The 27,753-nt window shown below is 38.4% G+C and overlaps 2 protein-coding genes across 2 annotated transcripts; both read left to right on the top strand.

Annotated features, from left to right (window-relative positions):
* Positions 1-12,396: 12,396 nt before the first annotated feature.
* LOC124988897 (olfactory receptor 2H1) lies at positions 12,397-13,332 on the top strand. Its single transcript, XM_047558723.1, has one exon. It carries the CDS (start codon positions 12,397-12,399, stop codon positions 13,330-13,332), a length of 936 nt encoding a protein of 311 aa, XP_047414679.1.
* A 13,165-nt stretch (positions 13,333-26,497) lies between these two features.
* On the top strand, positions 26,498-27,430 carry LOC124988925 (olfactory receptor 2H1-like). Its single transcript, XM_047558757.1, has one exon. It carries the CDS (start codon positions 26,498-26,500, stop codon positions 27,428-27,430), a length of 933 nt encoding a protein of 310 aa, XP_047414713.1.
* The last annotated feature ends 323 nt before the right edge of the window (positions 27,431-27,753 follow it).

Raw genomic sequence — 27,753 nt, 5'->3', positions numbered from 1 at the left:
AAAGCACCAATGAGAACTAGCTTCAGTGTTCATCACCAGCTGTCAGGCAAATGGCCATGAAAAGTTAGTGACTGTAAAAGGCTATTTTGTTTCTGTGCCTTTCTAACTCCCAAATAAGTATGTTCCACTAATACTTTACATACCAAAGAACTTGGGGAGATAAATAACCTATCCTATTATTTTACATGAAAGCAAATGAATCTAAAATGAACTAAAATCAGAGGCCAAACCTGCCCCATAAAAAGGTAATTCTGAGACAATCCCTGAGCCTGGTCTGATAGTAATATGTTAAAATTGTCTAAGCCAATAAAATAACTAGAATGGCTAATGCAGGTGTGGGTGCAGAATGGTGTGGGGCATTTAACTGAACTTGCATAGGAGGAAGGCAGAACAATTACTAGGGAACGATGAGCAGTTTGTGAGAAATAAAAAGTCCTGTGGTCCATTTTCAGAATGGAGTATTTAGCTTTAAATGTAGAATGATTGTGTTACCAGTTAGGGGTGCTGGGTTTGTTGTCTCTGTTCAGCAAAGAATTGAAGAACAGGACACAGAGATAGTGAGCAAGCAGCAGGTTTATTGCAAAAGTGACACAGACACAGAGATAGACTTCCCAGAAGAGAAGGGGGCCCAGAGCTGGGAATCCGCTGGGGGAGTTTTGACCTGTTTTTTGTTCATTTGTATGTTTGTTTTTGTCTTTGGAATTCCCTCCTTTCCTTATCTCCTTCCCTGTTCATGCCCTCCTCGCTATTATTGACAAGTGCCTCCTTTGTCCACGGGTCTGTCTGACCACAAGTGCTTTTGTCCAGCAGGAAGTTGACCTCATCAGAAGACCTTCTCCATGTTCCTTTGTTCTGCCTGCCCCCAGCCTCCTGACTGCCTAAGCCCTTCTATGTCTCCCTCAATTGGGACGTAAGAAAGGCAGCTGGCAGAGAGAGCAGAATGAAAAGTTACAAGCAGTTATCACTGGAGGGTAAAGATTCACAGCCCCATGACAAATGAGGTCAGAAGAAAGGGGACTCCACACATACCTGAGCCTGACCTGACCAGCAGACATAAACTGTGTACATGCCAAAGGACACTCAGTCCAAGGTGACTCTCCCACCCAAGAGAACAAAGGGAAGTGGGAACAACTAAAGGTATGTTTCTTTAAATAAACCAGTAGGAGACAGTAAAGCCTAGGCAATGTTCAGGAAGACTGTACACCCTACAGTACTCAGCCTATGAGGAACTGGGGGAGGAACCTTGCACTTTAGGGGATAAAAGGCTAGTTGGATCCGATCTGTGTCCTTGACCACTAGGCACTCAATCTCACAAGACCATCATTAAAGTAAAGCCTTGCTTTTTGCTTGAACCTTCTGTCTCAGACCTTCTTTGGGTTTGGACAGATGAGTGTGTTTCTCACAGTCTTGACAAAAATGGGAAAAAATATCTACATCATATGACAGTTGAGATGATTAAATGAAATTTCACATGTGGTTAGGTTATTGCTCTTCTTACAAAATTAAAACCAGAAAATGGAAGTAAAAATGAGACAAATTTTAACACAGAATAATGTCCAGAAATTATAAGCTGTACAAAAAAAAAAGTATCCGGAGATGATATGAAATGTGGTGGGTTGTAAAAAGCTTTGGTGCATCAAATGAAGATGAGACAAAAAGTAACGGGGCTCTTCCAATCTTAGGATTCTGCAATTCTCTGTTCCAACACAAAAGAAAAAAATTAGAGTGAATCTGAGAATTTATAATTAACAGAGTAGCCTGCTTTGGACTAACTCTCCTGCCAATAACACTTAAAATTCTGTAAAAATTTGATAGAGTTTAGAAAAATAGATAGACTATATCTAGAATTATTTAAATATAAATATTAATATTAACATATTATCTTTAGATAAACAGATAGATATATAGATAATAGAAATAGATACTATATATAACTGATGTCTGTGGGGAGTGACCAAAGGAAGGAGATTTGATCCTTAAGAAAAAAGGGGTAAGATCCATGTTTATAGACTTTTCTCTAGGGGCACTCCCCAGTACATTCATGGCAGGAGAACATACTCCAGCAAAAAGATGCTTCTTACCAGCCTCCATAGGTAACTAGAGACCACCTAAGTTTCTGAAAATCAGGGGGTAGAAATCCAGAAATTAGTGAGCTTCAAAGGATAAACCCAAACAGTGTGAGAAATCCCCTCAAGTCCTTGGTTGATCTCCAACCTACAGGGTAAGCTTTTAAAGAACTTAGGAACAAAACATCTGGAGGCTGAAAGAACCAAGCAGACTTTCAGTTCGTTCCCATCCCAGGACAGACAGACAGTTAGGAGAGTATGTTAAACACTTTGGGCTTCCCACTGAAACCCAGGAAAAAACAGTCCTGAGAATTTTAATTTTATATTTGATAATATCGATGATATATCAATCTAAGCTTACACAGTTCACCCTAAGACTAGGGAAAAACTGAAATGACCCATTCTGGCAAGACCAAAAACCAGTCTTCCAGAAGCTCAAAGTGATCAGTCAGTAATATGTTTGCTTGTTAGGCAGGATTCAATACTATTTATTTCTTTATGGTACTAGGGATTCATCTCAGGGGAACTCTACCACCAAGCCACAATCCCCAGCCCTTTTTATTTTTATTTTTATTTTAAGACAGGGGCTTGTTGGGCTGGGGCTGTGGCTCAATGGTAGGGCGCTTCTCTAGCATGCGTGAGGTCCTGGGTTCAATCCTCAGCACCACATAAAAATAAAATAAAGGTATTGTGTCCACCTACAACTAAAAAAAAAAAAAAAAAAAAAAAATATATATATATATATATATATATATATATATATATATAAATAAAAAAGATTTAAAAAACAAAAACAAAAACAGGGGCTTGCTAAGTTACCCAGGCTGGCCTTGAACTTATGATCTTCCTGTCTCAGCCTCCTAGTTGTTGGGATTACAGGGATGTGCCACAGCACACCGCTTCAATACTCTTCAGAGAAAGATAATGGAATATGGAATCTCTGTAACTTATCATCTACACTATCAAGTATAAAATTACAAATAACCAATCATAAAGAAACAGAAATATTAGACAAATAGTTAAAAATAATAAAACCAAACCCGAATACAACTCAAATATTAGGGTTTATCAGATGAAGACTTTAAAATGATAATAACATTTTAAGGAACCCACAGGGAAAGATTTAGATAACAGGTAAAATAGAGACTAAATTTCAGGGCAGCAGTATAGAAACTGCTTTATTAAAGGTGAACAGAAATCCTTGAAGTTAAAAAACTATATTTGACAGAAAAACGTACTGAGTAGGATTAAAAGGAGGTTGCACACACAGAATAAAAGTGATATGCCCTTAAATATAGGTTAATAAAGATCATCTACAAACTAGATTACAGAAATAAAGATTACCAAAAAAACAGATTTAATGATGCATAATAAATTGAATCAAGTTGTCCAACATATGTGTCAGTAAGGTCTCAAAAGAAGAAGAGAGAGAGAAAGGGGTGAACAAAAAGAACTGAAGAAATGTTGGCCCAAGTTTTCCCAATCTGGATTAAAAACAAAACAAAATGAAACAAAACAGGCACAGTGAGACTCTACCTCAAGAACAAAAAAGAAAAAATATGTAAGGGCTGGGGCTGTAGCTCAATGGTAGAGGCCCCTTGGGTTCCAGCTCTCCTCCAAAAACAAACCACCAAAACAGTAATCCACAGATCTCAGCAAATTTCATTGTCGTCGAATATAAATACATCTAAACATCTATATATTAAATTGTGAAAGCTAAAGGTCTTTTTAAGTTTTTATTAAAACAGTTGGATGGGGGAGACATAAATAAGGAACAACAAAACTGACCACCAAATTATCAAAAAAAGGGAAATCAGATGGGCATGGCGGTGCATAACTGTAATCTCAGCACTCTGAAGCCTGAGGTAGGAGGATTGCGAAGCCCTGTCTCAGAATTTATAAAACAAGAAAATTAAAAAAAGGACTGATGATGTAGCTCATAGGTAAAATGCTTCTGGGTTCAATGCCCAGTACAGTGGAAGGAAGGAAGGAAGGAAAAAAGGAAGGAAGGGAGGGAGGGAGAGAGGGAGGGAGGGAGAAATAACTATAAAGCTCTAATAATAATAATAAATATAAATAAATAAAATTTAAAAAGAGACAAAGGGGAAATCTTCACATGAATAAAAAGGGAGGGGGTCTGGAGAGGTAGCTCAAAGATAGAGCTCTCTTAGATTTAATCCCCAACTCCCCAAAAAACAAACAAAAAACTATGGAAAATATCCCTCATATTACACGGATATAAAAAACCCTTCACATAATATTAGTGCACCATGTGAAATATAAAAAAAGATTATTATATACAACAACCAAGAGCAATTTATACCGAGTGTAAGGTTCCTTTTATTTCCATCAATTAATGGTTCACACCATATTAATAGAATAAAGGAAATACCCATGTGATCATCCCAATATACACAGAAAGAGCATTTGAAAAAGTTCAATATGCACACATATAAAAATTTTCCAAAAACTAGGAATAGAAAAGGCTGTAGCCACTGAACCACAATAAGGGCTGGTAAACAGGAAAATTCTAATGTTACTATACTCCAAAATAAGAGAGCAACTGCATTCTTCAGTGACATGTAAGAGAAATAAAATCATATGTCCTCACAAAGACTTCTACTGACTTTTCATAGCAACATTAGTCATAATAAGACAAAAAGAGGAAACAACAGGAATGTTCACCACTGATTAGACCAGTAGAATTGAATACAAAGTTTGAAAATTAGAGCCACGTATAAAAGCTAAGCTGTCCAAAGACGTCAAGGTAATTCAAAGAGGGAAATAACAGCGTTCTCAACACATGATGCTGGAGCAAACATATTTAAATATAAAAATTATCTCAGTACAATTTGTAAAACTTCATGGTTTGTTGAAAACATTAACAACTACGGCTCTCTCCTGTAATCCTAGCTACTTGGGAAGCTGAGACAGGAGGATTTCGAGTTAGAGAATAGCCTGGGCAACTTAGCAAGACCCTGTCTCAAAATTTAAAAAATAAAACAAAATAAAAAGGGCTAAGGATGTAGCTCAGAAGTAGAGTGCTCCTGGGTTCAATCCCCAGTACCACAAAGAAAAGATTCTTATATCATAATAAAAACAAAAATTAACTTAACATGGTCATATAAATAAACACACTATCTAGAAATTAAGAGTTTCTAAAGGAAAACATAAAATATTTATTACATTAGAATAGGTAGATTTCTTAGAACTTAAAAAGACAACTAAAAATGATAATCGACAAATTTTAAATTTATCAGTTTGAAACATACTATTTAAAAAGAAATATCAAACCTCAGACAAAAAAATTTTACAATGCATTAACCTGACAAAGGAATCTTATCCAGAAAGCAAACAAATGCACACACACACGCACACGCACATGCACGCGCACGCGCACACACTAAAATTCTATCATTTAAAAATACAAATGCTGCAAATTATAAGCAAATGACTTGAATGAACACTCTACAAAAGAGGATAAGCTTGCCTAATGAAGAGATACTCAACACTTGAATCATCAGAGAACTAGAAATTAAAACTATGGTAAGAATTATGAATCTAAACATTTAACATGCAGTATGAAAACTGTAGTTGTAATACTATATTATATATTAGAATTAGTGAGAGTGAATGTTAGCAATCCTATTACATGCAAAAAAAGTAACAATATGAGTTGATACGTGAGTTGATATATGATATAAAATCATACATAATCACCTACATATGATTATAATAATATGTATTATAATAATATATATTTGAACATAATTATATATAATTTATATAATGATATATAATTATATATAATCAAATAATTATACAGATAATATATAATCATATATATACATATACATATACACATGTCAGGGCATACAACTTAAATTCACAAAATAAAATTTTTTAAATCACAAAATTTTAAAAGAATGAAATTTCACTTCACACTCTCCAGAATGTGTAACACTTGACCCAGATATTTCACTCTTTTATCAACATGAAATGAAAATATATGTTCACAAATGACTTCTACATGAAAATTCACGGCAAATTTATTCATAACAGAATATGTTGGAAACCATCTAATCATCTATTGCTGCATAACAGATTCCCTCCAAAATTTAGTAACTTCAAACAACACAAATTTTTTGTTTCATGTCAGTGGGTTTCTGGGGAGATGACCTCACAGTTTCTATGCAAGTCACAATGGCACTTATGACCTAGTCTTGGATGTCACACACAGTCATTTCTGCCACATTCTGTTTGTTAAAGCAAATCACTAGGTGCAGCTCACACTCAATGGGAAGGGAAGCAGGGAAGAATACCAGAAAATTGGGGGACATATTTTAAAACCACAGACTCAAATATCCATCAAAAGAGAACAAATGAACAAATTGTGATATAATTAACCAACAGAATATTTCTCAGGATTAAAAAAAAAAAAGGAATGGACTATTGATTCACAAAGCAACATGGGTGAATGTTGACAATATTGCGCAGAGTGTAAGAAACACAGAGGAGCACGTATGTATTGAATGGATCTTTCTGTGAAGTTCTAGAAGGAGAAAAACAACCTAAAGTGACAAATCAAATCTGTGGTTGCCTAGAGCACAGATGGACAGAATTACTGTAAATTGGCATGAAGAGTTTTCTGGAGTAATGCAAATGTTCTATTAGGGTGGTGGTTGCCTGGATATATGCACCTGTCAAATCTCAGTAAACTGAACCTTAACATATGCACATTTTATTATGTAAATTATATCTGTATTATGTAAGAAGAGAAAGGAAATGAACCAACTCAGGAGGTAATGAATGGGTACATTAGAGGCATGAGAGGGAAAACTGGAAACACAGGACAGACACTCAGGTGGGGTGTGGAGACAATAGTGCCCTTGTACTCCCCAGTGGCAGAGCAGCAGAGGGAGTGGCCTTTTAATTAGCCACAGGGAGCATCTCACTGGCACACTTTCTCTGAATCCTCTCCTCCCTGCTTAGCCATCATTAATGCCAGGGACTAATTAATTGTCTGTGGGCTGTGGGGCCCTTGTCTTAGAGGAATGGCTGAGCTGTTTCTCCCCAGGGCATGGGAGTCCTGGGATCCCTCCCTTCACAAGCTCACCATGCCTCCCTTTCCACCTCCAGTGCCAGTAGAGGAGAAGTTAGCCACTGGATTGTGGGAAAGAGCTTGTTAACAAAGAGCTCCATGGTAAAGAGCTGGCACATGGGCTGAGTGGAGGGCACATGGTTAGTGTGCAGCCTCTTCAGCCACACAGGGACTCAGCCCAGCTCTGGTGCTTCCTAGCTACACTTTCCAGAACAAGCTGTTTCTCCTCTGTCTGCCTTCACTCCATTATCTGAAATGGAAGATAATACCAGTACCCACCTCTTGAAGTTGTTATAAGAAGCAGTGAACATAAAGTGCCCAGGGAAATAAACACTTGCAATCATTACTCTTCCCCCAAATCTAAGCTCTCATCAATTTTAAGAGTGTGATATTCCTGCAGTTTGCTTTTATTTCTCATTGTGAGAATCAAGTGGAGGCTCCAATCAGTTCAGAAACTACCTCCTTGTTACCAGGAAGTTCTGGCAGCAAGGAGATGAGGAGATTGACCTTAATCACAAGTAAGTTATAAGTTTATTCTTCTACAGTCCTTCAGTTTTCATATGTACTCTGTACTGTTGGAATCTTGCCTGATGTTTTTTTGATGGGGAATCATTGGAGCTTGAACCCAAACATGCTTTACCACTAAGCTACTTTCCCAAGTCTTTTTATTTTTTGAGACAGGGTTTCAGTAAGTTGCTGAGGCTGGACCTCCTCCTTCCTCAGTCTCCCAAGTCACCGGTATTATGGGCATATGTGACCACACCCAGCTCTCCTTACCTGGGACTTAAGTGCCAGCAACTGGGCAACTTTCAGCAATTATTTAACACTTATGGGACTTTCTTCTTCTGTAAAGTGGGATAATATTAGTTAACTCGGGGATTTCAGAGATGCCAGGAAATCACCCAACACTATCTGGTATATAGAAAGAACTGCTAAAATAATAGGTTGTTATTATTGGATTGTAGAGCACAATTTATACCTCATTACCCTGGAGCAGCTAGTTCAGGGCTGGCTCTCTGGTATCTATAAGGTAACAAAAGAACACATGTGTGGGTGTGAAATTAATGAGAAGGAAAAATAGTGCTTACTTTATATTAGGCTTAAAAAGAAGGACCACATAAAAGTAAGAGAGATCAGAGAGTAAAAGGAAAATAGAAACTGAAGAGATTCAGAAAAATTATAAAGGGAGACAAGTTGTTCAAGGATGAGTGAAATGGGTAGGCAGTTGCTGTGATAGAAAAGATAAGGCACTGTGAAGTTAAAAGGAATAACTAAACTACAACTAATGACTAAAACTAATGAGAACAGTGTTTCCACCTCCAGAAGGAAAGAAAAAGATGTTATCAGGGAGGGGTGTACAGAAGATTCCTGGGGTGCTGGTAACATTTTTTGTGTTCTTAAATTGGGGGGGGGAGCCTGAGGTGCATTTATTATTCCATACAATCCATAGGTATGTTTTAGATGCACTTTCATTTACTTTAATTACTTTTTAAAGGGAATAAATCTTATCTACAAGGGGAAGAGCAATGATGAAGGAAGGAAAATAGAAGACCAAAAGGAAGAGGTCTGCACAAAAGGGGAAATGAAAGGAGGTGCCTTTTAACACAGAATGGATACCCCAGGATGGGGAGATGAGAGTGCCACCCCACAAATTCCCAGGGCACTTTCTACCCACCAGACCACCAACCAGCCTGCCACCTCTCCCCTCATTGGTCTTCCTAAGATTGTCTGTGCTCAGAAGACCCCCAGTTCCTGCCTCTTAATTGTCAGGGAGGCTGCTATCCCACCCCTGTCTTAGTTCACCACCTGTGTCCCACACTGTTTACACAGCAAAAATTTACATCCCCTCCTCCCCAAAGCTTTCCTTGATGCCTCCTTTACTGTGTGAACTTCTTCCTCCTATACATTATCTTTATTTGCCTTCAATTCTGGGAGTCTACAGTTTTCTTGATCCCCCAGTGTTTACTGAGTGCGAGAGGCCACACCCCTACAGTCCCTCAGCTTCTCAGGTAGAACCCGAACCTGTCAGCCTAGACTTTAGTCTTTGTGACTAGGGAAAGGCTACTAAAGAAGCCAAGGTTAGGCACACATGATCTGGACTGGATATTTCTTGAGAAAAAAAATTTATAAAGGACATTATTGGCAAAATTTTGAGTATGGTCTACTGTATAATCAATATCTGCTGTTCTTAGATAAAAGAACTTCTGTTTTCTTAGAAACATGAAGCAATAAAGAGGCATTATATATGCTACCCACTCTTCAATGATACAGAATATAGTTGCAAATGCAAAGAGAAAAATGGAATAATAAAAAGTGACATTCTAATAACATGAAAATAGTGTGAGTTCTCTCAACTACTTTTAAAATTTTTCTGAAGGTTTGAATTTTTATATAAAAATGTTTTAAGTATCAAATAGTTAATAGAATGAAAACAGTATGAAACAAATTCAAATTTCTACTTAAAATGCCCAATATCAAATCAGTGGTGTTTTATTATTTGCTTATTTTTGTACAAGAGAATAAACCAGAGGTACTTAACCACTGAGCCACATCCCCAGCCCTTTTTTAAATTTTTTATTTTGTGATAGGGTCTTGCCAAGTTGCTCGGGGCCCGCTAAATTGCTGAGGATAGCTAGCTTTGAACTTGGGATCCTCCTGCCTCATCCTCTCCAGTTGCTGTGATCACAGGCATGTCCACCATGATTAGTAACTCTGTATTTTTCTGGTGCTGTAATCTTACCTGAAGGGGAAAAGAGGTCCTTTTCTCCCTCTATACTCCAGAACAAAATAATTGGCAGCATTTTTTTAAATTTTTGCTTTATTTTGCCTATATTGCATAAAATGTTGAGTTTAGGGCTTTTCATTTGTAGAGAAAGTACTTATGTAAACAAATCATAATTTTTTAAACAGGGAAGAGAGAAAATCACACATTATACAGTCTCTTCCTTCAGACATACATTCTGCATCCAGTTGACTCCACTGCAAACAAAAGCAGGTAAAAACATGCATTATGGTGCATGGTGGGGGCATGGTAACTGAACGGTGATGCTGTTTCTCAGATTTGTCAGCAACAAAGCAATTCTTTTATTAGGAATATGGTGGTTTCTGTCTTGAACCCTCTACATTTGAGTGGTTGCATAATGAAACCTCCAGCCTTCCCCACACTCCTGTTACATGTCTTCAAGGTGTGGTCCCACTGAATGCAAAGCCCCACAGAGGTACAGTCATTTCTTTCACACTGCCCTATGCAGCAGCTGTGCTACCTCTTAAAAACCAAGAGCATCATCATGAAATGTTCAAGATCTGTTATACAGTGGGGCTCTTGGTGTGCCTATGTGTGTATGGATGCACATGCCCATGTGCACATGAGACCAGGGATTGAATCCAGGCATGCTTGACTGCTGAGCTACATTTTGAGCCCTTTTTATTGTATTTTGGGATAAGGTCTTAATAGGTTGCCCAGACTGGCCTCAAGCTTGTGATCCTCCTCCCTCAGCCTTCCAAAGAGCTGAAATTACATGCCATTCACCACTGTGCCAGCTGCACTGGTTCTTAGATGACCAAGCAGAATCATAAGCAGAGCTGCAGTCCTTGCCTTAAACAATTCGCAAAATTATGGCTGTATTACTTCCTTGAGAATATGGTTTTGCCTTATGGAAAGAAAAATAAAATTTAAACATTCTATAGTCTGAGATTTGTTGACCTTGAAGTTTTGTTAAATCTGACCAAACACTGTGGGACACACCTGTAATCTCAGTGACTTGAGAGGCTGAGGGAGGAGGATTTCAACTTCAAGGGCATCCTTAGAAATATAGCAAGGGGAAGGGAAGGGAGTGGAGATTCGAATAGGAAAGACAGTAGAATGAATAGAACATACCTTTCTTATGTTCATAAGGTAACACATGCCCAGTGAAAGTCCACATAATGTACAACTGCAAGAAAGGGAGATTATACTCTACATAGGTATAATATGTCAAAATACATTCTACTCTCATGTATAATTAAAAAGAGCAAAAAATTTTAAAAAGAAAAATGGAATCTGAATTAGAAACTTATACTCCATGTGTATATCATATGTCAAAATACATTCTACTGTCATGTATATTTAAAAAGAAAAAAATTAAATATATATACACATATATATATATATATATATATATATATATATATATATACACACATACATATCAGCAACTTAGTGAAACCCTGTCTCAAATTTTAAAATAAAAGGGTTCAGGATGTAGTTCAGTGACGAAGTCCCTGGATTAAATCTCCAATACCAATATAATAAAATTTTGTTGTTAAATCTGCTCCACAAGCATCTCAGCTCAAATCAAGCCAGAGTCCTAAATGGGAAAAGAATTGTTTTTATCTCCCATGCTAATTGTCCTTGAGTTCAGGCTAAGTGGACATGAAGGATGATGAAGGAAATGTTGATTGCAGAAAAAAAGTTCTTTAAAAAGTACTGGATTCAGTCTGAAGCACTATCCTGTAGTTCCCAGCCTGTGTCTTCATCAGAGCTTCTCACATGGATTTGAATTTGTCTCAACATGGCTCTTTTGAAGAAGAGTATTGGCATTGATAGCAATCTCTAACTCAAGGGAAACGTGTCTATATATAAATGTATTTGGAATATCAATCAAATGTTTGTCATCCCTGAAAAAAATGATTTAGGATACTTATGCCTCAGAGTGGAAAACAACTCTGCTTACATACGTAGAGATTCTAACAAGATTTCTTTGGGGTACAGATGTTGTTCAGTGGTAGAGCACTTAGCCAGCATGCCTGAGGCCCTGAGTTCCACCTCCAGCACCATGCGAAAACAATTTTTTTTTTGCTAATTCTTTCTAGATGTACAGAATGACCACAGTTTTCAAAAGAAAATAGATGCCCAATAAGTTATTGAGAATTAATGAAGAATAATTAATTAACACGTTATACATCAGTTGTCTTTGCATTCAACCAGGAAATCAGAAGGACAACAGTGGGGCTTCATCCATTGTCTACCATATTGCTGCTTTCTGTCCTCCCACTGGAAAAGGTCTGACCAAGAAGAGAAAAGGAACAGAGTTGATGGACGGTGATGTGCCTGGGAATGGAAGCTGGGAGAAAAGGAGAAATGTCCACTTAGTATGGCCTGACACAAGCATCTGAGTTGACTTTTTACAAAACAGGTTGGGGCACACTCATCTGAAGTCTCATCCTTTCAGTTCTTAACAGGAACAGGAAATGGTCAACCAAAGCTCCCCAGTGGGATTCCTCCTCCTGGGCTTCTCTGAACACCCAGGACTGGAAAGGGTTCTCTTTGTGGTTGTCTTAACTTCCTACCTCCTCACCCTGGTGGGCAACACACTCATCATCCTGCTGTCTGTGCTGGACCCCAGGCTCCACTCCCCAATGTACTTTTTCCTCTCCAACCTCTCCTTCTTGGACCTCTGCTTCACCACAAGTTTCATCCCCCAGATGCTGGTCAACCTCTGGGGCCCCAAGACCATCAGCTTCCTGGGCTGCTTCATCCAGCTCTTCATCTTCCTGTCCCTGGGAACCACTGAGTGCATCCTCCTGACAGTGATGGCCTTTGACCGCTATGTGGCTGTCTGCCAGCCCCTCCACTATGCCACCATCATGCACCGCCGCCTGTGCCAGCAGCTGGCAGCCGTGGCCTGGGTTTTGGGTCTGGCCCAATCCATAGTCCAGACGCCACCCACTCTCCGCCTGCCCTTCTGTCCCCACCGACAGATAGATGACTTTTTGTGTGAGGTTCCTTCTCTAATTAGACTATCCTGTGGAGACACCACCTACAATGAAATGCAGTTAGCTGTGTCCAGTGTCATCTTTGTGGTGGTTCCTCTCAGTCTCATCCTTGTCTCTTATTGTGCCATTGCTCAGGCAGTGCTGAGGATTAACTCTGCCCAAGCATGGAAAAAGGCTTTAGGAACCTGCTCCTCCCATCTCATGGTTGTCACAATCTTCTACAGCTCAGTCATTGCTGTCTACCTCCAGCCCAAAAATCCCTATGCCCAACAGAGGGGCAAGTTCTTTGGCCTCTTCTATGCAGTGGGCACTCCTTCACTTAACCCGCTAATATACACCTTGAGGAACAAGGAGGTAAAGAGAGCATTCAGGAGATTGCTGGGAAAAGAAGGTGATTCCAGGGAGACCTGAGGGGAAACTGTTTAATGTACTTTCCAAATCAAGGAGAGTTTCTTCATGATTTGTAAAAATGTTAAGTTCCGCAAGCCACACCTGAGTCACTGCAAAGGGTCAGCGTGACCATGTGGTATCTGAGAGACAGAGGTCCTTTGTGAAGAAAAGGCAAATATCTCCATAAAACATCATAAATTCAGACATGATAATTCCCGTCAATGCTTAATATTTCCTCTCTTCTCCATCCTGTCTGTACTTCTCTCCCTTCTACAGATTCCCTAACTCTATCATGCCCATTACTTGTTTTGTCATCTCTCTCCATTTATCACATCACTGTAGAAGAACCAATTCATGACATTCTAGGACCTTGCACATATCTACATGGTCATGCAAGTAAATGCTTGAGCCACAGCCAATCTGAGACTTAGAAACATGCCTTTTAATTTCCATTGAGTCTGAGAAGATGGGAGGATTGCTAGGACTTGCCTCAAGACCATCTCTCACTCTTCTCCTATTCCCCTTTGGATGCTGTCATGAGACATTTCCTAGAGCCTCCCAGGCTGTAATGGAGCTTGAGGCATCCTGCCCTATGCATTTAAGATATAGCTGCAGAATTTCATGAGACTTAGCTGCATTCCAGCCTTGTTTCCTCATCAATAGGGTATCTCACAACTCTGTTACCGTCACCTGGTCTGCTTTGTTTCAATGACATTTTTTTTTTTTTGATACTAAAGATTGAACCCACACTGTTCCACCACTGAGTTACATTCCCAGCTCTTCTTATTTTTTATTTTCAGGTAGGGTTTTACTAACTCACCTTGGGCCTCGATAAATTGCTCAGGTCACTTTAAACTCACAATCCTCCTGCCTCAGCCTCCTGAATTGCTGGGAGTATGGACATGTGTCACCGCACCTGGTCCCAACACATGAATTTTGAAGGGACATGAGCATTCAATTCATTATATGTCTTCTTTCCTTCCTCTTCAAAATCATTAGTCTCTACTCTCCCTTTCTTATGTTGATCTTCTTCTGCCTTCCCTTTCTTCTTTTATCTTTGAAGTAACAGCCACAGGGAAAAGGAACTAAAACTCAACAAATCCATCACCTCATACAAATACATGCAATGGTTTTTTTTAAAACCAAAATAGAACCCTGTGATTGATATCCTATCAGGCTAATGCACATAGTTACTACCATACTATAACCACCAATAACTGTTTAATTCAGATTATAATAACACTGGAACATTAGGAGGAAATCTTGCCACAGTGATGTGCTGCGTAATGATGTTTGGGTCAACAATGGACCGCATATATGATAGTGATCCCACAGATTTTATCTGCTAGTCATCTTACTTTGTGTAAATGAACTCTATGGTGTTCCCACAATGATGAAAACAACTAATAATTCATTTTTCCAAACATATTCCCATTATTTAACAACACATTACTGTATTTTAGTTACAATATTTCCTCCCTTCTCCACCAAGGAGCCCAGAAAGAAAAGGAAATCATTATATGGGCTATATAATGCTTAACAGGATGCTTCAGTGAGGACTTTGTTCCTATCAGATAACCAGATACATTGTTTTCAATACTAATTATTTATATATACACATATACATCATGTTGTACACCTAAAATTCACACAATAAAATTTTTTTAAATAAAAAAAAATGAGATATCACCACACACTCACAAATATGGCTCCCACACAACCACAAAGTCTACTCATAGGTATTTACCAAAAAGAAATAAGAATATATGATCACAAAAGAATTGTACCTGAAAATTCATAACAGATTTATTTATAACAGCAAAAGCAGGAAATTATCTATTACTACATAACAAATTCCCTTTAAAACTTAGTGGCTTTAAACAAAACATATTATCTCACAATTTCTGTGGGTTTCTGGGGTGATAACCTTGCTTGTGGGACAGGCACTCAGAGGCAGCTTAACAGTTTGTGGATGATTCCAGCTTAGGGTCTCTCTGGAGGCTGCAGTCAAGATGTCAGCCAATCACCTTCCATAGATGATTTGGGTGAGACAAAAGGTTCATCTTACATATGTTCCAGTCACATGTTGCTTATTTTCATTAGAGACCCTTAGTTTCCCCCCAAATGCACCTCTATAGCCACTGCTTAGATAGTTTCCCCTGACTGAAAATGCAAAAGAATGGACAAGGTGCAAGTCACAATGGTACTTATGGCCTAGTCTTGGATGTCACACACCATCATTTCTGCCACATTCTGTTTGTTAAAAGTGAGTCACTAGGTACAGTTCTCATTCAAAGGGAAAGGAAGCAGGCTCTGCCCAGTTCACTGAGGAAGACCAGAAAATTGGGGACATATTTTAAGACCACAGATTCAAATATTCATCAACAGGAGACAAACGAACTGTTCCAACAGAACAGTTCTCAGGAATAAAAGAAATGAATGGACTATTGATTCACAAAACAATATAGAAGAATGTTGACAATGCTGTACAGAGTATAAGAAACCAAACACAGAGGAACATGTATGAATTGAATGGATTTTTCTATGAAGTTCTAGAATAAAAACAGCAACTTAAAGTGTTAGAAATCAACACTGTGGTTGCCTAGAGCACATTATTGTAAATAACACAGTGGTGTGTGCCTTTATCCCAGTTACTCAGGAGGCGGAAGTGGAAGGATTCCAAGTTTAAGCCCAGTCTGGGCAATCTAGCAAGACTCCCACATCAAAAAATATCTAAATAGAGAATATCAGCAAAGAGATATTATTAAAAGAATCAAAAAGAAATTCCAGAGTTGTAAATATAAAAACTCAAGCAAAAAAGTTAAGTAGGTAGGCTCAAAAACAGAGCTGAGGTGTCAACAAAGAATTCATGAACTTGAAGACTGACAAATAGAAATTATCCAATCTGAAGAGGAAAAAAAGGAGAAAAATGAACAGGGACATGTGGCACAATATCAAATACATGAAGATATGTTGCTGAAAACTCGGTGAACCCAAGTCCTTATTCTCTATTAGGTGGGGCATGGTCAGTTAAGGGCATTCAGCATCAGAGCAGTCCAGAGGTCCACAGTGCCAGATGGCAGGTGACTAGACAAGGCATACATAAGGCAGAGATCATGCTAAGTTAACAATAAACAAGACAGCAAGCATTACTTTTTTGTAAACAATTAGCACAAAAGCAATTAGTATTTCAGCCAGTCTCTAAAAACAGTAACTCATAATCTTATCAGTGAAAAACAGATCAAAGTTATCAATGTAGAGGTTAGGAAGATTTGTGGGTCTATAAGATCAGGCTCAAGTTAACTCAGGACAAACTTGTGCCTCTAGAGTCCTTTGTGATCATATTATTAGGCTTGCCCACACAGGAATCCTTTCTTTATAGCCTCCAGTTTTACTTACTTTTGGTAGGGCTGGAACAAGTGTACATCTTAAGTTACATTAAAAAACCATTGTTTTTCCTTTTAATGTCCAGGCAGGACCATGCTTAGGCTATAGTCTCCCACCAGGTGTTTAAGACCAAGTTGGTCAAAACCAACCTTGTTCCTATCTACTCTTAAGAGTCAGCTGAGATTCCTCAGAGATCACTCTGGGGGACATGTGCAAAGGCTTTTGGCTCCTTTGGCCTTCCTCTATCAGTGGTGCCACATGCCAGGATGGGTCAGGGTCTTGTTGACCAAATGTGTCTTCTCTTGGAAGCATGAAGGACATTTCCATCTCCAATGACCCTCCTCTTTGCAGAATGTGCACTGATTGGCTTCCTATTCTCTAGTTTTCTTTCAGCCTTCCTGATCAGCAGATCAGCTGACTCACCAGAGATGCAGGGCCCAGAGAAGGGTCTCATCATTCTCTGAGTCCTGGCTAACCTTAGAGGGCAAGTGCCAAAATGTTGGCTGCTTTTTCCTTGACCCTTTTACTTCCTTGACTTTGGTCTCCAAGTTTTTGGTTTTAAACACCCAGCAAGTCAATTTCACAAGTCTTAAAGAGGGAGTAACAGGTTTGAACCTTAATATCTATAATTCTACAATTACCCCTTTTATATAATTGGGGTTAGTGTTAGTACTGGAAGCCAGCATTATATACTATCTGTCCTGTTGTGATGACTTATTATGTCAAATCAGGTTGTTGCTTGTTTAGAAGCAGTACTTCTGAAAAACACTAACAGGCAACAATTATAAACTTTCAAGGAAAATACAAAATGTAATTAACAAAGCAAAAACATTCAGTTTGTGTAATAGCTATGAACCCAGGATAAACAACTTTTATATTCTTGAGCTATTACTTATATTATATCCCCTGTTTGAGATTATAGTAATCTTAACAAAAATCAATTTTTTTAACACAACTTTAAATAAGTTGAAGTCTACCCTATTTTGGAGTCATTCTAACATGGAGCAAGCTGGGAGGCAGTGGCTTACCTCAGGTAAGGTGGAGCTCTTCACAAGTAATACAACATTACATCTGAAACATGAATCAAAGAAAGACTAAGAGAGCTTTTAACTTTCATTTTGTAGAATGCTCCCATGTTTTAAAATGTCACCTTTAAACAGATCAGGCTCTCATCTTCCAAAAATGCATTTAAGTTCCAATTCTAGTGTGACGTGTAACACTAAATTGTATATATAACTTATTGATGACAGGTTACTTTATTCAGCTATAAAACATCAAATGACATGAATAAATACCAACCAAATTTGTTATTTCTATACAAATATGAAAGTTTTGCTACAGATAATTTTAGTTTGGAAAACACCAACTTGGCAAAGTGCTCTCCTAAGCTTTTACATTAAATTAAGTTTAACTTCTAAAGTATAATTTAGAACCCAGAGAGTATGGTAACAGTAATCACAGATCAGGGGTTAGAAGTACTAGCAGAAGTCAAAGGATAGCCTTAAATCTCTCATACCTTTGGGAAACAGTGTTAATGATCAGAAATAGACTTTGTCAAAGCAAACAGATATGACCTTATGACCCTTCTATGTCAGACAAAATGTATACAAGAGAGCACTTATTGGTTATCTTACTGGTAAACTTACATGGACTTTGATTTTATAAACTTTTACATAACACTTAAACAAGGTTTAGACAGTTGCAGTTACGGAGCAACCAGGGTTATACTCAAAGCATAAAGTAGACCACTGTTACAGATACAGTGCAAAAATGAAAAGAGAAAAAGGGTAGGAAAAATATATGAAGAAATAATTATCAAGAACTTTTAAAATTTGATGATAATCAATAATCTACAGATCCAAATAGCTCAATGAATCCCAAGGAGTACAAACACAACGAAATCAAGAACTAGATGCACCATTATCAAACTCCTACAAGACACAGACAAAGAGGGGGAGAAAGGAGGGATCATGAACTGAAATCAATTTCTGTGCATGTTTGAATGTGTGGATATTAAGCCCAACTATTATGTATAACTATAAAGCTCTAATAATAATAAAAAACAAATAAATAAAATTTTAAAAGGCATAGAAAAAGGGAAAAATATATCAAAAAAACAGCAGGTATATTACCAAAAGAATTAGACAGATTCAATGCAATTCCAGTTAAAATCCCAACATCTTTCTTCATAGAAATAGAGAAAGCAATTATGAAATTCATTTGGAAAAATAAGAGACCCAGAATAGGCAAAGCACTCCTTAGCAAGAAGAGTAAAGCAGGAGGCATTATAATACCAGACCTTAAACTATACTACAGAGCAACTGTAACAATAACAGCATGGTATTGGCACCAAAATAGACAGGTAGACTAATGGTACACAATAGAATACACAGAGACAAACTCACATAAATACAGTTATCTTGTACTAGACAAAGGGGCCGAAAACATAAATTGGAAAAAAGATGGATTGTCTCTTCAACAAATGGTGCTTGGAAAACTCAAAATCCATATGCAGCAAAATGAAATTTATTCCCTCTCACCCTGCACAAAACTCAACTTAAAGTGGATCAAAGAACTAGGAATTAGACCAGAGACCCTGCACCTAATAGAAGAAAAAGCAGGCCCAAATCTTCACCATGTCAGCTTAGGACCTGACTTCCTCAACAAGACTCCTAAGTTGCAAGAAATAAAATCAAGAATCAACAAATGGAATGGATTCAAACTAAAAAGCTTCTTCTCAGCAAAGGAAAGAGTCAATAACATGAAGAGAGCACCTACAGAGTGAGAGAAAATCTTTACCACTCAAACATCAGATAGAGCACTAATCTCCAGGATATATAAAGAACTCAAAAAACTTAGCACCAAAAAAAATAAATAACCTAGTCAATAAATGGCTAAGGAACTGAGCAGACAGTTTACAGAAGAAACACAATTGATCAACAACTATATGAAAAAAAATGTTTAACATCTCTAGTAATTAGAGAAATGTAAATCAAAACTACGATTTCATCTCACTCCAATCAGAATGGCAATGATCAAGAATACAAGCAACAGTAAGTGTTGGCGAGGATGTGGGGAAACGGTACACTCATACATTGCTGGTGGGACTGCAAATTAGTGCAACCACTCTGGAAAGCAGTATGGAAGTTCCTGAGAATACCTGGAATGGAACCACCATTTGACTCAGCTATCTCACTCCTCGGTCTATATCCAAAAGACTTAAAACCTGCATACTACAGTGATGCAACCATGTCAATATTTATAGAAGCTCAATTCACAATAGCTAAGCTAAGAAACCAAACTAGATGCCCTTCAACAGATGAACGGATCAAGAAACTGTGGCATATATACACAATGGAATATTACTCAGTCTTAAAGGAGAATAAAATTATGGCATTTGCAGGTAAATGGATGGAGTTGGAGAATATCATGCTAAGTGAGATAAGCTAATTCCAAAAAACCAAAGGCCAAATGTTTTCTCTCATATAGGGATGCTGATCCATATGGGAGTATGGAGGAATGAATGGAGGAACTTTGGATTGGGCAGAGGTCAGTGAGGGGAACGAATGGGGCAGGGTGTGTGAAATATGGTGGAATGAGATTGACATCATTAACCTAAGTACTTATACGATCACACAAATGGTATGGACTCTACATCATCTACAACCAGAGAAATGAATAGTCGTGCTCCATTCATGTACAGTGAATCAAATTATATTCTGCTGTCATGTATAACTAATTAGAACAAATAAAAAATTTTTTAAAAGGGCAGGGATGAATTGGGGTCATAGTTCAGTGGTAGAGTGCTTGCCTAGTACTCGTGAGGCACTGGGCACTGATCCTCAGCACCATATAAAAATAAATAAAGGTATGATGTCCATCTACAACTAAAAACATATTTGGGTTGGGGATATAGCTCAGTTGGTAGAGTGTTTGCCTCACAAGCACAAGGCCCTGGGTTCAAATCCCCAGCACTGCAAAAAAAAAAAAAAAAATTAAAAAACAAAAAGGCAGGGGGCTCTGGGGAAGTAGCTCAAAGACAGAACTCTCCTAGATTCAATTCCCAGCTCCCCAGAAAACAAACAAAAAACTATGGAAAATATCCCTCTTATTACATAAATATAAAAATTCTTAACATAATATTAGTGCACCATGTGAAACATATAAAAAAGATTATTATATACAACAACCAAGTGCAAATTATCTTGAGTGTAAAGTTGCTTTTATTTCCATCTTTCCATCAATCAATTAACAGTTCACACCATATTAGTAAAGGAAATACCCATATGATCATCCCAATATACACAAAAAGAGCATTTGAAAAAGTTCAATATGCACACATATAAAAATTTTCCAAAATCTAGGAATAGAAAAGGCTGTAGCCACTGAACCACAAATAAGGGCTGGTAAACAGGAAAATTCTGTTACTAAACTCCAAAATAAGAGAGCAACTGCATTCTTCAGTGACACGTAAGAGAAATAAAATCATATGTCCTCACAAAGACTTCTACTGACTTTTCATAGCAGCATTAGTCATAATAAGACAAAAAAAGGAAACAACAGGAATGTTCATCCACTGGTGAGACCAGTGGAATTAAATACAAAGTTCGAAAATAGAGCCACATATAAAAGCTAAGATTCTATCCAAAGACATCAAGGTTATTCGAAGAGGGAAATAACAGCCTTCTCCTTTTTTTTTTTGCGGTGCTGGGGATTAAACCCAGGACCTTGTGCTTGCGAGGCAAACACTCTACCAACTGAGCTATCTCCCCAGCCCTCAATAATAGCCTTCTCAACACATGGTTATCTCAGAACAATTTGTGAGACTTCATGGTTTGTTGAAAAAATTAACTATGGCTTACTCCTGTAATCCTAGCTACTTGGGAAGCTGAGGCAGGAGGATTATAAATTAGAGAATAGCCTGGGCAATTTAGCAAGACCCTATCTCAAACTAAGGGGAAAAAAATTAAAAGGAGCCGAGGATGTAGCTCAAGAAGTACTCCTGGATTCAATCCCCAGTACTACAAAAAAAAAAAGAAAAGATTCTTATAATAAACACAAAAATTAATTTACCTTAATATGTGTCATATAAACACACTATCTAAAAATTAAGAGAAAATATTTATTACCTTAGAATAGGTAGATTTCTTAGAACTTAAAAAGTATTAACAAAAAAGATAATTGATAAAAATTTAAATTAATCAAATTTGGTAATTTCTTCTCTTTGAAAGATATTGTTTAAGATGAAACATCAAATAATAGATGGAAAAAAAAAACTTTACAATGCATTTACCTACAGAGGGTTCTTAACCAGAACACAATACACACACACACAAACACACACACATTTGAGTGTATATAATTTAAATTCACACAAAATTTTTGAAAATAAAATATTTTTTAAAAATGAAATATCACTTCACACTAACCAGAATGGCTAACAGATGATGCAGATATTCCACTCTTTTATCAAAAAGAAATGAGAATATATGTTCACAAATGACTTCTACATGAAAATTCACGGCAGATTTATTCATAACAGAATATATTGGAAATCATCTAATGATCTATTGCTGTATAACAGATTCCCTCCAAATTTAGTAGCTTCAAACCATATGTACATATTTTTTGTCTTATGTCAGTGGGTTTCTGGGGAGATGACCTCACAGTTTCTATGCAAGTCACAATGGCACTTATGACCTAGTCTTGGATGTCACACACTGTCATTTCTGCCACATTCTGTTTGTTAAAGCAAATCACTAGGCACAGCTCATACTCAAAGGGAAGGGAAGCAGGGAAGAATACCAGAAAATTGGGGGACATATTTTAAAACCACAGACTCAAATATCCATCAAAAGAGAGCAAATGAACAAATTGTGATATAATTAACCAACAAAATATTTCTCAGGATTAAAAAAAAAAGGAATGGACTATTGATTCACAAAGCAACATGGGTGAATGTTGACAATATTGCGCAGAGTGTAAGAAACACAGAGGAGCACGTATGTATTGAATGGATCTTTCTGTGAAGTTCTAGAAGGAGAAAAACAACCTAAAGTGACAAATCAAATCTGTGGTTGCCTAGAGCACAGATGGACAGAATTACTGTAAATTGGCATGAAGAGTTTTCTGGAGTAATGCAAATGTTCTATGAGGGTGGTGGTTGCCTGGATATATGCACTTGTCAAATCTCAGTAAAATGAACTTTAAAATATGCACATTTTATTATGTAAATTATATCTGCATTATGTAAGAAGAGAAAGGAAATGAACCAACTCAGGAGGTAATGAATGGGTACATTAGAGGCATGAGAGGGAAAACTGGAAACACAGGACAGACACTCAGGAGGGGTATGGAGACAATAGTGCCCTTGTACTCCCCAGTGGCAGAGCAGCAGAGGGAGTGGCCTTTTAATTAGCCACAGGGAGCATCTCACTGGCACACTTCCTCTGAATCCTCTCCTCCCTGCTTAGCCATCATTAATGCCAGGGACTAATTAATTGTCTGTGGGCTGTGGGGCCCTTGTCTTAGAGGAATGGCTGAGCTGTTTCTCCCCAGGGCATGGGAGTCCTGGGATCCCTCCCTTCACAAGCTCACCATGCCTCCCTTTCCACCTCCAGTGCCAGTAGAGGAGAAGTTAGCCACTGGATTGTGGGAAAGAGCTTGTTAGCAAAGAGCTCCATGGTAAAGAGCTGGCACATGGGCTGAGTGGAGGGCACATGGTTAGTGAGCAGCCTCTTCAGCCACACAGGGACTCAGCCCAGCTCTGGTGCTTCCTAGCTACACTTTCCAGAACAAGCTGTTTCTCCTCTGTCTGCCTTCACTCCATTATCTGAAATGGAAGATAATACCAGTACCCACCTCTTGAAGTTGTTATAAGAAGCAGTGAACATAAAGTGCCCAGGGAAATAAACACTTGCAATCATTACTCTTCCCCCAAATCTAAGCTCTCATCAATTTTAAGAGTGTGATATTCCTGCAGTTTGCTTTTATTTCTCATTGTGAGAATCAAGTGGAGGCTCCAATCAATCCAGAAACTACCTCCTTGTACCAGGAAGTTCTCACGGGAAGGTGATTAGGAGATTTTCTTTAATCACAAGTAAGTTACAAGTTTATTCTTCTACAGCCCATCAGTATACACATGTATCCAATAGTGTTGGTATCAAGAATCTTTAACAGCTGGGTAACTTTCAGCAAGTTACTTCACCCCTCTGTTTTCTTGTGTGAAGGATGGATGATAATGTTAGTTAACTTTCAAGTTTGTAAGAACCCAGAATTCTAGAAAATCATTCAGCAGTGTCTGGTATATAGGAAGAACTTAACAAATAGCAACTGTTAAACTAATAGGTTATCATTATGGAATTGTAAAGCAGAATTCATATCTTATTACCTCACAGTAACTAGTTCATGGCTGGCTCTCTGGTAAGCAATAAGGGAACAAATGAATGCCACATGTGTGTGAAATTAACAAGAAAAGAAGTGCTTGCTTTACCTTAGTGCTAGAGAGAAGGATCACGTAGAAATAAGAGAGACAAAGTCAAAGGAAGAAACAAATTGAAGAGATTCAGAAAAAGGATAAAGTGAGACAAGTTGTCAGGAGAGCAAGAACATGAGAAATGCCACAGTCCAAGAATGAGTGAAATGGGTAGGCAATTGCTGCGATAGAAAAGATAAGGCACTGTGAAAAGGAATAACTAAATTATAATTAATGACTAAAATTAATGAGAACAGTGTTTCCACCTCCAGAAGGAAAGAAAGAGATGTCATCAGGAAGGGGTGCACAGAAGATTCCTGAGGTGCTGGTAACATTTGCTGTGTTCTGAACTGGGGGAAGGGATGCTGAGACGCCATGTGCTTATTATTCCATACAATCCATAGGTACATTTTAGATGCACTTTTGTTTGCATAATTACTTTTCTTTCTTGGTATTGAAGATTGAACCTAAGTGGGCTTAACCACTGAGCAACATCCCCAGCCCTTTTGATATTTTGTTTTGAGACTGGGTCTCACAAGTTGCTTAGGGCCTCTCTAAATTGCTGAGGCTGGCTTTGAACTCACAATCCTCCTGCCTCAGCCTCCCAAGCTCTGGGATTACAGGGGTACACTACAGTGCCCACTGGGTAATTACTTTTTCAAAAAGGGTACAAATCTTATCTGCAAGGAGAAGAGTAATGATGAAGGAAGGAAAATAGAAGACCAAAAAGAAGAGGTCTGCACAAAAGGGGAAATGAAAGATGTGTTTTAACACAGGATGGATACCCCAGGATGGGGAGATGAAAGTGCCACCCCACAAATTCCCAGGGCACTTTCTACCCACCAGACCACCAACCAGCCTGCCACCTCTCCCCTCAATGGTCTTCCTAAGATTGTGCTCAGAAGACCCCCAGTTCCTGCCTCTTACTTGCTAGAGTGGCTGCCATCCCACCCCTGTCTTTGAGCTCACCATCTGTGTCCTACCCTCTCTTACACAGCAAAAATTTATGTCCCCTCCTCCAAAAAACTTTCCTTGACGCATCCACCCAGATGCCTCCTTTCCTATGAAGATATTTGCCTTCAATACTGGGAGTCTCAACAGTTTTCATGATTTCCAATGTTTTCTGAGTACATGAGGCCACACTCAATAAATAGAAAATAATCCTGCACAGATGTTTGACAGAGAAATTCTAACAAAAAGATTTCTTTGCCTCTCAGTTTCTCATGGTGGTTCCTGAGCCCATCAGACTGCACTTCAAGGTTCAGTGTCTCCATGACTAGGGAAAGGCTACTAAAGAAGCCAGCGTTAGGCATACATGATCTGGATTGAATCTTCCATGGAAAAAATTTCTATAAAGGACATTACTGGAAAAATTATGAAAATCGTCTACAGAGTAAATATTAGTTTTTAACATTGTTGGATTTCTCAATTTAGTAACTACTCTTTTTACAAAGAAGAGTATTTGTTTTCTTAGAAATGTGAATTAGTAAACAGGCATTATATATGCCACCCACTAAACAGCTCAAAATAAATATAAATGCATATACAAATAAAAAATGGAATGATAAAAATGGACAAATATTAATAAGTTATTAATATAAGTAAAGGATATAAAGAAGGTTTCTAGACTATTGGAAATTTTCTGTAAGCTTGAGTTTTTATATGAAAATGTTTTCAATCTCAAATAGTAGAATTAAGGCAGCATTAAATTCTAGTTTATACCTATTTCAATATTAACAGTTTATTTTGCTACTGATATAAATTTTAAAAATAAAAATTTTTTAAATAAAAATTTATAAATGTATATAAATGTGTTTATATGTATGTGTATATATATTCTGCTTCTGATTGGTTCCCCTACAAAGAATAAAACAGATAAAACATGAATGATTCTAGAAAATTTATAACCCAAAATAGAAAATAATCCTGCATAGATATGTTTGATAGAGAAATTCTAACACAAAGATTTCTTTGCTAATTTTTCCTATGTAGACATAATGGAATATTCAGAGAACTACCACAGTATTCAGGACAAAATGGGTATTTAATGTGCTATTGTTCAAGGGTAGTTAAACTATATTTTATTACAACTTTCTTTGCCCTCAACCAGAAAGTCAGAGGCACTAGTTCGAGGGTCCAACCATTGTCCAGAACACTCCTGGATTTGTGCTGCCACTAAACATTTGGCCATAGGGAGCAGGAAAAGGAAGCCTGGAGAGCAGCGGAGGAAGACAGAGGTCCATCTGGCAGGAACGAAAAGCACTTTACATTGACGTCACTTTGAGCTGACAGGTTCAATGCTTCAGTTCAGAGCAAGAACAAGTCATGGTCAACCAAAGCTCCCCAGTGGGATTCCTCCTCCTGGGCTTCTCTGAACACCCAGGACTGGAAAGGATTCTCTTTGTGGTTGTCTTAACTTCCTACCTCCTCACCCTGGTGGGCAACACACTCATCATCCTGCTGTCTGTGCTGGACCCCAGGCTCCACTCCCCAATGTACTTTTTCCTCTCCAACCTCTCCTTCTTGGACCTCTGCTTCACAAGTTTCATCCCCCAGATGCTGGTCAACCTCTGGGGCCCCAAGACCATCAGCTTCCTGGGCTGCTTCATCCAGCTCTTCATCTTCATGTCCCTGGGAACCACTGAGTGCATCCTCCTGACAGTGATGGCCTTTGACCGCTATGTGGCTGTCTGCCTGCCCCTCCACTATGCCACCATCATGCACCGCCGCCTGTGCCAGCAGCTGGCAGCCGTGGCCTGGGTTTTGGGTCTGGCCCAATCCATAGTCCAGACGCCACCCACTCTCCACCTGCCCTTCTGTCCCCACCGACAGATAGATGATTTTTTGTGTGAGGTTCCTTCTCTAATTCAGCTCGCCTGTGGAGACACCACCTACAATGAAATGCAGTTAGCTGTGTCCAGTTTCTTCATCCTGGTGGTTCCTCTCAGCCTTGTTCTTGTCTCTTATTGTGCCATTGCTCGGACAGTGCTGAGGATTAACTCTGCCCAAGCATGGAAAAAGGCTTTAGGAACCTGCTCCTCCCATCTCATGGTTGTCACAATCTTCTACAGCTCAGTCATTGCTGTCTACCTCCAGCCCAAAAATCCCTATGCCCAAAAGAGGGGCAAGTTCTTTGGCCTCTTCTATGCAGTGGGCACTCCTTCACTTAACCCGCTCATATACACCTTGAGGAACAAGGAGGTAAAGAGAGCATTCAGGAGGTTGCTGGGGAAAGATGGAAAATCCAGGGAGACCTGAGGGAAAACTGTTTAATGTACTTCTAAATTAAGAAGAGTTTCTTCATGATTTGTAAAAATGTTAAGTTCCCCAGGCTACACAACTGAGCCTCTATAGTGTTTCAGTGTGACTATGCAGTATCTAAGAGAGACAGAGATCCCATTAAGAAAAAATATCACTGAGTGTTGTCACACACACCTGTAATCTTAGCAACTCAGGAGGCTGTAGCAGGAGGATGGCAAGATGGATGCCAGCATCAGCAGCTTAGCAAAACCCTGCCTCGAAATTAAAAATTAAAAGGTCTGGTAGTGTTTCTTGGTGGTTAAGCACCCTTGGGTGCAATC

The sequence above is a fragment of the Sciurus carolinensis genome, chromosome 7 (genome assembly GCF_902686445.1).
Source record: "Sciurus carolinensis chromosome 7, mSciCar1.2, whole genome shotgun sequence".
Classification (NCBI taxonomy): domain Eukaryota; kingdom Metazoa; phylum Chordata; class Mammalia; order Rodentia; family Sciuridae; genus Sciurus; species Sciurus carolinensis.
The sequence above is the reverse complement of the archived record's forward strand: the minus strand, read 5'-3'. Positions and strand labels throughout refer to the sequence as shown.

Excerpts from the sequence above, each read along its gene's own strand:
- LOC124988925 (XM_047558757.1), top strand. The coding sequence starts at position 26,498 with ATGGTCAACCAAAGCTCCCCAGTGGGATTCCTCCTCCTGGGCTTCTCT.
- LOC124988897 (XM_047558723.1), top strand. The coding sequence starts at position 12,397 with ATGGTCAACCAAAGCTCCCCAGTGGGATTCCTCCTCCTGGGCTTCTCT.